Source organism: Stegodyphus dumicola, chromosome 2 (genome assembly GCF_044657685.1).
Source record: "Stegodyphus dumicola isolate Sdum_Otavi_A_Nest chromosome 2, ASM4465768v1".
Taxonomy (NCBI): domain Eukaryota; kingdom Metazoa; phylum Arthropoda; class Arachnida; order Araneae; family Eresidae; genus Stegodyphus; species Stegodyphus dumicola.
This window is the reverse complement of record NC_140769.1, coordinates 266755518-266768274: the sequence shown is the minus strand read 5'-3', so window position 1 is coordinate 266768274 and position 12757 is coordinate 266755518. Positions and strand designations below refer to the sequence as shown.

Genomic DNA, 12757 nt, shown 5'->3' with positions numbered 1-12757 from the left:
TGAAAAATGAGCAATGCCCTCGGCGGGATTCGAACCATGGACCTTTCGAATACGCGCCAAGCGTGCTGACTACTACACCACGAAGGTATGCTAAGAAGGCGGGAGGAATACCTTATAAGTTGAGAATTAGAAGGTAGTTGGACACCTTAATATAGCGTTTATCTTTCTGTTTAACATTTATTGATTTCCACTCACTTTGGGTTATGAAGTTATGCACAAGGTACTACTGCAAATATTAAATAAGTAATTATCTGCAACGCATGAACGAATTAATCCATTTTACATTAATTCTTATGGAAAGATCTGTTTTGGTTTACGAACATTTGGGTTCACGAGTGGTTTTGGGAACGATTTATTTTCTCGAACCGAGATTTCGCTGTGAAATTTTTATTCAGCTTCGGTTTACAGGAGTTCGAACGGAAACAGCAGAAAAAGCTATGATTTCGTAGCACCCGATGTGACTTTTAGTGCACATTCTTCCTTGTCTCATCTCTCTCTACGATTGTTTTTCTTTTTAGATTTCATTGCTTCTCAAGATAAGCTATTCAAGTTTTAAAATTTATTTGTCTTCTGCCTTTTCGTACGATTTGAAACATATAACGGATCTCATTTCCTCAGGTTCAGTTTCATTTCCTTGAACACAATTTTCATTTCCTCCAAAACCGATTGATTGTACCTACGTTGTAAACAGTTGTTTTTTCACTCATGAAACGAAATGAAAAGGACTCGACCGAAATATTTACGACATACGTAATAATTTAACGTCTGAAAGCTGGTTTTTCAAGTACTTGTATGATGATATATACTAGAAACAGAAGCTTTATATGAAAATTTACGTAGCATATTGATTTCCTGAGCAAGAAAAATGCAATAAACTCAAGACAGATTTAAAATTTATATTAAATTAAAATTAAATTTTAGATTAAATTTTATATTAACGACATTTTAAAACTAAGCAAACTTTAAAAAACTTAGATTGCCATTAGTTTTACAAAACTATTCTTAAATACTGTGTAGTGTTTATATTTATTTTAACTAACATTTATTTTAAGTTTAAACTATCTTTCCTGTCAAGCCTTACTTTCCCCTGGAATTGCCAATGCCAGAGTATGTAAATTTAGTAGAACGCGCAAAGTATTCAAATTGTCAGCGGAAGTATTTTGAGTTAAATAGAAGGGAAACGAGTTCGAAAGTGTGCTTTCTTGCTTCACGAGCGTGGAAATGGCTAGGTAGAAATTGAAGAACCACGCGTTTCGGCCTGTGTGCTTGCCTCGGCAGATAGTTGAATCTTTCAACGAAAATATCCATCCTCGTAATATTCAGAAGTTTGCTGAATTATCAGCGGTATCTTAGAACGCGGTTAGATTAGTTACGTTTAGAGAGCCTCGTAGGTAGTAACTTGTTATTATCTCTTTTCAGTTTCTTATTTTTATTTTACCGCCGGGTCGGCGTAGTTTGTGAGCGTCAAGAGCACGCATCTGTAATTTATAAAGTTGAATAAAAAGGGATATAAACCCTTGTCAAGACTTTGTGTACTTTCCAGTTCATAGCAGTCACCACTATTGTTGCGTGCAGGCTGGGGCCACGCAACATTACAACTGTAAAATGCTTTTAAATGAACGTGGCTCAACTAAAATACTGAAGCAATCTAAAACTAAATCGGTGAATTCTATTGACTTAAACACGATAGCGTAAAATTTAAAACGAGGTGATAAAGGGAGTGTAGACTGGCGCAGCTATCGAATGAAACCTTATGATTTTCGAGAGCATCTGTCAAATGTCCCTCTTTTTCGGGATTTTTTTTTTTTTTTTTTTGCAAAATTTGTTTACATCTTAGGAAGAGAGGAAATATCGGACATCGTTTGAAAAAAAAATTAGAACGCTTCTAAGAAATCTAAACTGAACGAATTTGTGCAGGCAATAATTTTGTTTCGGAAAAATTGAAAGTTGTGGATTCTATACCAACAATTTATTGCTACCTTTTTCCCCCTACCGAATGCGGGACAGCCGATCCATTGGGGCAGTTAGCATATCAGCCAGGTGGCTCTGCTAATACATTTTCTACAAAAGTTTCTGGATTGCTACGTATTACAACTGCGTATTGATAGCAGTCCTATACACAAAATTTCAACGTTCTAAGGCTACTCGTTTTGGAGTTATGCGAATTACATACATACAGTACGTACGCACACACATTACGAAAAAATATCTTCTGGATCCATTTTTAAATTAATTTTATAATCCTTTTGAGGAAGAAAAGTCCTTTATTCTGTCCTTACGTACAGATGTCCCGCAAAAACATCGTTAAATTGCGTTCGATAGCGGTCAAATGGATATTTTCGTTGAAATATGACACTCGGAATTTTTCGTGATTACAATACTTCCCTTACTTCGTAAAATGAAATAAAAATACGCAATACCTTCACTTAAAAAAAGTAAAAGTATTTTCTAATAATATCTGTGTATTTCTAAGTATTTCTAAATATAACACATACGTATTTTGAAAGAGAATTTGGGCAAAAAATGTCCCTAAAAGAAACGTTTTGCTTAAAAGAATTTACAAAGATATTTCTTTTACAGAAAACCTGCTTGTTTAGAAGTATCTTTTGAAAAGTGATCATAACCAGAAAAAAACTCAGCCTTCAATATTTTCGTCATAAAGAAGGATTTTGCAATGGAGCGAACGAAGTAAAAGTGGACTTTTAGTTTCATACTACAATGAAAGTACTTCTAGAAAATGTATTAGAAATGCCCTACTATGACTGGGAAAATTAAAAACTTATTTTTCGGAAATGAGTAAATTTAGCAAAAAGAAAGTCACTTAGATCGATCACTTACGATGTAGAAATCCTACACAAATGTATGACGTAGGAAGTTCGTCATACACCAAAATCTTGGAAGAGTATCTTACTAGAAGATGGACCTAGGAAGAGCGTTTATTCATAACAAAGTATGATAAATATTGGAGCAACAGAAACGAGACATGATAGATTGCAGACAACAAAAAAGGATTGGAAGATGTCAAGTTATGATTCCAAATGGATTTCGGAAAGAGATTATTGTGGCGAAAACTGTTTGGAGAAGTGCCAGATTAAGCAAAGGGTCCACAGATGTGCCCGTTGTAAAAAGAATCTGACTTTTATCAGTACTGATATATGGCATTAAGAAGCTATACAAGTTAGCGTTGCTGTAAACACAATTTGGAAATGTTCGTCTGCAACTAACGAAGAATTACGAGAAGGAAGAATCCGAAAAGAGCGGATGTTATGACGAAAAGTATCGCAGAGTATATGATACAGGAAAAATCTGTTTGTCATCAAAAGAATCCAAAACGAGCTTCTATCAAAATATATCAGAAGTATTTTTCAAAAATTTCTGATAAAATTATATATATGTAAATATAAAAACTAAAAATTGATCACTTTTTACAAAAAAATTGCTAGGCTTCGAAAATTACACAGGCTATTCGACTTTCATTGTAATTACAATATTTTACTTCAACTTTTTATATTTTAAATGCTGTGTTGGATAACTCTTATTGTTCACCATGAAGTAAATACATCACAATTTTTCAGACACTGTAACTTTCAATACACCGTAATTTTCAAAACAATAAAGCCAAAGGAAGTATTGTAACGGCGAAAAGTTTCAGGCAGCATATTTCAACGAAAATATTCATTTTGACGGCTATCGAATGCAATTGAACGATGTTTTTGCGTGATATCTGTACGTAAGGACAGAATAAAAGACTCGTTTCCTCCAAAAATATTATAAAACTGCTTTAAAATTAATTCTGCAGAGAATTTTTCGTGGCGTCTGTACGAACGTATGTACGTACGTACGTATCTCGCATAACTCAGAAACGAGTAGCCTCAGACCGTTGAAATTTTGTATATAGGACTACTGTAACATATAGATGCGCACCTCGTATTTTGGTTTCAATCGGCCTCGCAAAACAAACGTATATAAGGTATATTTATATATATATTCACTCTGTTACCCGGCTCAGTGATCTCAGTTTCTTTACTCTTTTATGTTTGTAAATTGTACATTTTTTGCTTTAAAAATGATTGAATTATGTTGTTCTTACCTTCCGGTTAAGGTTTTTATACCTTTAGTAAATCTGCATGCAATATTTTTAGAATTTTCAACAATTTTAAAGTTGTTTAAGTGCCGCTAAGCCTAATAATGTTTTTGATGGCGGCCTTTGCTTGTTTACATTTGAGTACAAAGTGAGTACAGAGTACAGTGAATTTGTTGCCAATCTAGAGAAACGTAGCTTCGAAATAACAAAGATAAACGCCTTCATTTATTATTGCTAATTAAATCATGCCTAATCATTTCTGGAACTTTTTGAGGAAATATGCGTTTAAGATTTACTTAATTTTTAATAATTAGTAATTTTTAATACAGATATTTTAAATTTTTATGTATTTTTGCCTTGTCGCGAAGTGAGAACTGAATTAATTGAATGAGAAATACTCAATCGTCTGTGAAAAACTGTTTCTTTTTTGCTTTGTTTGCTTAATTTCTTTTATATATCATTCTAGCTTTATTATAGTATTTGAATAGAACATGTGGCAACGATTAGATAATTCTATTCTTTAAATGATATAAATTCTGTGCATTATATGAATTATAATACGAACGAAATATAATACTGTTAAGTGAATCTAGCTCTAGAGTGTCGCTATGGTAAACAAATAGAGTGAATTTTAAAGAATGCTTTTATTCTATTGTGGTTTACGCACTGTCGGCGAAGTAGATTTAATTCAATCCAATAAGTTTAAACGAAATGCAAGAAAAAGTGAGTATAATTTAATATTCCGTACAAGGAAGTCATGTGGTGTACACATCAGATTTTTTAGTATCAGGAGAGTATTTTAACCCTCTTCTCCCGCACAGCTTTTCTATGTCTAAAAGTGGTTGTTGTAGGTGGACGTTCGGACATCCCGCCTTTTAAAATTTCAAAAGTGCAAATATACTTTGGTGACAGATCAGGAGATTTAGTATGGATATAAATGAAGAGTATGGCCTTGAAATTTGTTCTATTGTTTTTCCCTGAAAATTAACAGTAGATTTTTAACGGGTGGCTGCTTGCATTGTCTTGATACAGTTCTACTCATTGATCGCACTGTGTGTAAAGAGACGGTATTTCATATTTGAAAACTGGGTATAAAATATGTTTTTGATAATGATCTTAACATTTTTCTTAACTCTCTTTATTTTAGCTTTGCCGTTATATGAAAAATCATCAACAACTATAAATGTTTTAGAAAAACATTCTTTAGATCCCTTGAACCAAGTTTTAAGATTTTTTCTCCCCTTTGATGATGATAATAAATGGATCTCTTTTTATTGCAGCCATTTAAAGACACCCAAGATCCGTTTATTGTGACAACATTTTTCCATTTTTGTCCCATTGTTTCTCATAAAGAATTCTGCAGCGAGTTCTGCTTTCGGCGATGTATCGTGGACAAAGACGCTGCCCGTTATATTTTGTCGCCTTTTTGAGATTCAAATCAACATCAATCACTTTGTTTACAGTTGATACTGAGCATTTTAATGATTTTGCAACTGTCGTTTTACTTGGCAGATGTTCTTTCAATATTAAAGACCTTACTTTTGTAAAATTCGAAACATTCCGTTTACCAATAATTTTCTTTGGAATTAGCACAAACATGGCCTTGCATACATTGCTTCTTTAATAGCGGCATTTTGCATGATAACAAAACTGTTAAGAAGAAGACGATAATTTGTGCTTTTAAAAATATAGCTGCAGTTAAATTAATTCCAACCAGAAGACTTTTTTACGCAAAGTAAAAGTGCTTAAAAGGTGTGAGAACAGTCACTGTATTTCAGAACATAAGATACAGGAAATTTTTTTTTTGCTGCTAAAAAAAATTGGTTAAAGGCTCCTGCTATCGCAATTTATCAGAGACAATTTTTAAAAATTTCTGATAAAATCATGTACACTGCGAAAAAAAAAAAAGACAGTTGTGTATCTCCCGTTCTATTGGGCTGATTGACGAAATTTAAATTGCGTTTTTCAAGTTTCGAAAACGTGACTTAGGATATATATTAGATTTATATATATCATTGTTCTAACATAGGTATTTTGGACACAAAATCGAACTTATTCTGAAATAACATACCAATTGTTTTCCATATTTCGATTCTACGACTCAAATTATGCTTAGATATTAAATTTTGTAAAATTTGGTGCGAAATTTACGAAAAAATTCAAAAATTTATCTTGGCGGTATCTTGGTTCAAAAATTTATCTTGGGTATTTTTTTTTTCATTTTGCGCCCAGAATAATTCACTTGGCGAACTTCTAGATATGTAGCAACCTATTTTCCTTATCCTTTCATTGCGCCGGAGCGGAACGGAAAAAAAAGGCACCTCGTTTCTACCTTTTTACATTGTGCATGAGCGGGAAAAAAGTCACAGCGTTCATACTTTCAAATAATTTTAACAAAGTGTCTAAGCCACATTTGATGTTTTATCGCTTTCAACAAATATGCCAAATTTCAAAACGCGCCAATATATATAGATTCACGTATATCTTCGGAAATTTTGAATAAAAAATTGTAATATTTTGCAGATATGCTTAGAAATAATTTACTTTAAGATGACGGTAAAATTTTTATAGATTATAATTCAAAATGCTTTTCGTAAAAATTTATAAAAATTATTTAAAAATAGAAATTTTGAAAATAAATCATAAAAAATGAGCGAATTTTATTCGGAATGAACTTAAATTTCAAAATTTGAAAAGTGGCACGTCATTCAGAAAAAGTCCAATTTTGTGTCAAAATACCTATATTAGGACAATGGTATATATAAATCTAATACATATCCTAAGTCGCGCTTCGAGACAGGAAAAACGCAAGTTGAATTTCGTCAATCGGCCCAATAGAACGAGAGATATAAAACTAACCCCCCCCTCTTTTTTTTTTTTTTTTTTTTTTGCGCAGTTTACATGTAAATATAAAAATTAAACATAGATTACTTTTTAAAAATTTGCTAGGTTTTGGAATTGATCACGTAATGGCTTTATAATGGTTAGAAAATATACTTCTACGAAACTAGGTACATCAAATTCTTTTGTACTCACCTGCGTTCTAAATAACACTCCTGCATTGGTAAGTGCTTTAATAAGCATCATAGAATGTTGCAGATGAACATCATCTAAATCAGGAAAAGAAGTAAATTTAAATCAGTTATGAAAAGTCTTGAAATAAAATCTGCAGAATAAAAGCATTTAAAATTTTCATCATTACCCTAGAAAAAGCAGAAACTCTGTCTCTTCATTTGACGCACCCTCGTCTTTGCATTTTATATATTTATGATAGAGCAAGTTTAATATTTAAATGTACTGTTGCATAATTTATGATTGCATCCGAAAGCCTAAGACAGTCAAATAATTTCAATTAAAAATGGCCCACCAGCGGCCGAGCGGTAAAGTCGCTGAACACTGGTAGTTCGGTCCGAGGTTCGAATCCCGCGAACGGGCTGGCTGCATGGGCGTTTTCGTGGTTTTCCCCATGTGTAACGTGTATACGAGCCAGTTTCCCTTAGAAAGTCCTCCACGAAAGGCATCCCTCCCTTTAGGCAGATAGCCCTCGAGGCTTTGCCATAATCACATACACATACACATCAATTAAAAATGAAACTGTGTTCATTTTAAAACACGGCATATTTATCTCATATTCCATCTCTTTACATTTATAATAAACTACATAAACCTCAGAATGATATATTTTATTAAAGGAAATCCGTCAGAATTAAATTTCTTTTTTTTCTAAAATAAATTTACTATTAATTGCTATTAATATGATTTGAGTTAATAGACAGTCGCAGAGAAAATCTATTATTAGTGCCAGTAGGAGATTTTATTTCGTTCACTTAATTACGGAAAAGCAATTGAAGCTATTGCCTAGGGGAAAGGATGCTTTAGTGAAGGTCATTCTAATGGGAACTGGCTCTTATACACGTTACACATCTGAAAAACCTCGAAAACGCCCATGCGGTTACCGTATTCGCCGGGATTGGACCCCTTGATCGAACTACCAATGTCAGAACTTCAGCGACTTTACCGTTTGGACACTTGTGGGTCCTGGTAGTGGGAGGAAAAAATAAATAAGATTAGTAGAGATGTTTGTAATACAATTTCAATCAAGCTTTATTGCTTTATCTTCGAATCTTAGCTTAAAGAACTGTCTTTATCCAAATTCCACGGATATTAAGTTTGTATAGATTCACACATCAATAAAAGAATTATAATAATGATATGTTTGGTAACATATTTTAATAATGAAATGTTTGGATATATTTGGTAAAGAATAATGATATGTTTGGTTTACTTAATTACAGCAAAACACTCGAGGACTATCTGCCAAAGAGGAGGAATGCCTTCGCGGAGAACATTCTAAGGGAAGATGGTTCGTATACACTTTACATACGGGAAGAACCCCGAAAACGCCTATACAGCCAGCCCGTTCGCCGGAATTCGAACCCCGGAAGTAGATACCAGTGTTTAGCGAAGAACTGACGAGCATCAATGTTTTAGGCAGACGTACATTAAATAGGTAAGAGCATTTATATTTCAGTTTACAATTATTGTTATAACATTATTTTATATTAAGTAGAATTTTTATTCTGACCGCCAGGGTCAAATTCATATCCATGTCATATTTAGTTTCCTCAACTAAAATTATGCTTTAATAAGTAATAATTTTTTGATTTTTAAAGTGCGTTATTTATTACAGATTTTATTTTATAGATTCATAGCCAAAACCAACTTTCAGTTCTGTGGAGCTTATCTTGGCCTCTTTCATACGTATTACAATTATTAGTCTGTTGCTTTAAAATGGGAACTTCAAGATCGTTGCTAGCCCCCTTCTTCAACTGTAACTCGTGTCGTCCTCACCGGACAACATTTATTTTCTCCACCTCATTTGAGACTATAGCTGGTCATGTCAGCCTTCATTCGAGCGCTTTTCATGAAACGAAGACCTCAACATGGAAATGAAGTGGGGAAAAAATCAAGCGACTCGACATTTTTTCCGATGGCTGTTGTTCCCATAGTTACCAGTCAAATCGGTTGGTGGAAAATGAAGTTACTAAAGTAACAAGCTACAAATGATCATCGTTTACTAAGCTAGCCGTTTTGCTAGGTTCAATTTAAAAATTACAAAATGTGATTACGAGGTAAAGATGATAAAGAAAATTTTTGAGACTGGTAGGACATCATGAAAACATATTTGGGAAAGAAAAGAAAAATTCGGTATTATTTACGTAAAAATAGTTTACTCATTTAATTATGAGATTAAACATAAAGTGTATGCACATTTATGCACAAATTTGCAGTTATTTGAAAAGTAACAGTTACACAAATGAACAATTATTTTTGATTTCACAAAGAAAAGTGTCTCCTCTTTAGAAGTCTTAAAACACTTCAAGAAATTTTCTCTTGAAAAGCAATATATATATTTTAATTTGAATCAAATTAAGGATAATACTATTTCGCCCAGTCATTGAAATTTAAACTGGTATTCTATCTTGCGCTTGCCAGTGTAAAACAACCGCGTAGCATATTTTTCAACTAAAAATTCTTTGTAATGAGAAAACTAATTTAATATAACAGCATTCTGACAAACTTCCAATTTTCTCCGAAAATGTATCTACATTAATTATATTGAATTTATTCAGGAATTGAAAACATTCCATTTATATTTTTTTAAAACCTTTGATATAGCTTCCAGGGCATAAATTTCATTTAAAATATAACTTATATGATATTCTATCGAAGGTAATCTCAGAAAAGATCGAATATAAATTTTCTCCCTCCCAAGTAACAGCCAGAACTACACTCGAGTGCAAAATCCAGAGCATCTGCAAATTATACCAATTTTTGCTTAAAGTATTGAACCAAAGGTACTAATTATGCCGCCAAAATATTACGCAAATGTTCAAAGTCGAATACGTTAGGGTACACGTGCAAGGTTGAAAAGCTTTTGGAGGGGATAACTATGGCGTTTCGGCTTCCCTGTTCCGAGTAACTCAATCTCACTACAGGTCGACTCTACCTTTGGGCACGTCGTGGAGGTTCAACCTCCACTATTACCCTCCAGTAGAGCCGCGCACCACCTGGATATGACACCAGGCAGCACCGGTCGTCTAATGCTCCTGCCAGTCGCTCGGGCGAGCCCGTCGCAGCGGGACATTACCCAGCGACCCCGGGGGAAAACCCCACGGGTTACTAGCACCACGCCGCGCTAGGACGTGCCAGACTCCGAGGCCGGCCAATGAGTGACCTTTCCCAGAGCCTTCAGAACCACCAAGTTCATAAATTTTATACCCCCGTGGCCGAGACTGCCTAGGTACAGATCCTAGCCAGTAGCTTCGCAGAGTTCTCTACGTCGACCCCCGGGGGGGGGTAGGAGGGGATAAAGCGAACGAAAGGTTTTGGGCGATTTGTTTGCTCCTACTCCTTCACGAAATTCGCCATGTTTCTAGCAAAAGTTGGGTAAATTTTGCGAGGTATCAGATAAAATTAGTAGCCAAGAATGTATGGATGACAGAATGAGATGGAGAATTGTCGGTAGCTTAGAGGCAAGCCCACCACAAGCGCAAATGGATACAGAGCTCAGTGTATTGCCCATTGTCGTCTGCAATTTGTGGGAACACTCAGGATACTAGTCCATATGACATGAACAAGTTCGATCAAAATCCACAATGACGAATGAAATTGGTTATTTGGCACTTTCAGCGTGGCGACAAAGGCCTGCTACAGCTTCACAGCTCTCACGAGAAGTGTATCCTGCCACTGGAATCCAAGTTTTATAGTTTACAGTTACCCGAAGGCTTCATGGGATAGAGCTGTTTGCCAGAAGACCCGCACATTGTAGTACAAAAGACAATACGCGTCTTGGACCAGACTTTAGAAGTTCAGTCCATGACGATGGTGGAGATATAATAGTTTGTTTTGGCAAGCGTTATGTTGGAAGGTGGCACAGCCCTGCATGTGTCTGACAAAGGCAAGCTGACTTCTATGAGGTACAGAGAAGAGATTTTAAAGCCCTACGTTCGATTTTTCAAGCGCGCATTTGGTGATGGTTCCCGTTAATCGACAACAACGCTTGTCCACACAGGACTCAACTGGTCGACGATTACCTGGAAGGTAAGAATATTCGTTGAATGGTTTGCCTAGGTAGATTTCCTGACCTTAACCCAATACAGCATGTCTAGGATGTCACTTGGAGGTCAATTTTATCTCGCCATCCCTATTTGAAAAACCATTCCGGAGTTGAAACTGCCTTGCTGCAGAAGTGGGATCGACTGTCGCAGAAACACCTCAACTGATTTCTGTTCAGTATGGCGTAACGCTGTGCTACCTGTCTGTCTGTGAGAAGGGACCACACTCCATATAAGATTTATTTTTAGTTCGATATCACCATATGGATTTTGGACATCCTTGCACTATGAACTTCATAATACGCATGCTTACATAAAATGGCACATCTCTTTTTCTGTTATAAATGCATATCCATATGAAATTTCATTAAAATTTGTCCATTAGTTTTTCAGAAATTCGACGTAATGTGCAATATATATATATATATATATAATTTATCAAGCAAAGCAGTAAAAACAATTTTAGTCAAGAAAATATATAAAGATATATATATATATATATATATGGAAATGTGCAATATATATATGTTACCGTGAAAGACCGAAATTGGAGAATGTCGACTTTCACCGGAGAATATCAACATTCACCAAATACGTCGGTGGAAAAGAGAATATTTCACTACATTCTTGTATATTCGGACCCTCACCGGTGTATGTCGACAATCACAGATATGCTCTGGTGAAAGTCGAAAAGAGAGGTCATAAAGTGCCATAATAGTTTAAGTTGTTGCAATAAATAAGATTTGAATCACATAATTTAGTAAGTTTTTTATGAGTGTTATTTTATTTTCTCATTTAGAACGTACTGTATAATTAAGTAAGTTTTTAGTTTTTAACTTTTATTATTTTCCTTTCTCATTTTGAATGTATTGTGTGTTTTAGGTTCTCATGTTCTTAAGTTCTTATTTCAAGTCTCAAGTGCGTTTATTCGCGACTGAATTACGGAGAAGAAAATATAATATTGTTACATGTTCAACATTCACCATGTACTAACACCATTCACCATGTACATGTCGACATTGACCGGTGTAAGTCAGAAATAAGAGTATTTGGAAAATATTTCGGACATACACCAAGAGACTATGTGAATGTTGACATTCACCGTGAAAGTCGACATTCTCCAGATTTCGGTGTTTCACCGTAACATATATATATACATGGAACTATTATATACATAGCAGAACCACATAAGCAAAAACTAACTAACTATATATATAGTTCCATATATGCCAGAAGCTAACTATATATATATAGTTAGCTTCTGGCATTACAAATATTTAAGCTGAGAAATACTGGCCTGAGTGGAATCTTGCAACTAATATTAGTGCATTTCTATATTTTCATGCATTTTAAGTAAAGGTAAAAATGCGTGGTATGACAATTATTTTCGGAGAATGTGCTCATAAAAAAAGGATTTTTATAAAGCACTAAGTTGAAGATTATAGCTCATTTTAGTCATCGGTATTTCCATCATAAGACTTATTTTTAAAGCTTCACAAATTCTAACTAAAAACAGAATTCATGCATAATAAGAAGGCAGTATTTTTCTTCCCAA

General features: G+C 34.4%; 1 protein-coding gene and 1 long non-coding RNA gene across 3 annotated transcripts in view; one reads left to right on the top strand and one right to left on the bottom strand.

Moving 5' to 3' along the window:
• LOC118200149 (inactive dipeptidyl peptidase 10-like) overlaps positions 1-12757 on the bottom strand; it is a 631756-nt gene that overhangs the window by 56955 nt on the left and 562044 nt on the right. Inside the window, exon 20 of the mRNA XM_085812127.1 lies at positions 7121-7194. Coding sequence (XP_085668253.1) covers positions 7121-7194 — 74 coding nt within the window. The remainder of the gene's footprint in view (positions 1-7120; positions 7195-12757) is intronic.
• The window catches only part of LOC146998967 (uncharacterized), a 65891-nt gene that overhangs the window by 11791 nt on the left and 41343 nt on the right, over positions 1-12757 (top strand). For both annotated transcript variants that reach the window (XR_015039885.1, XR_015039886.1), the window contains exon 2: positions 8380-8594. This is a non-coding gene — a long non-coding RNA (uncharacterized LOC146998967). The remainder of the gene's footprint in view (positions 1-8379; positions 8595-12757) is intronic.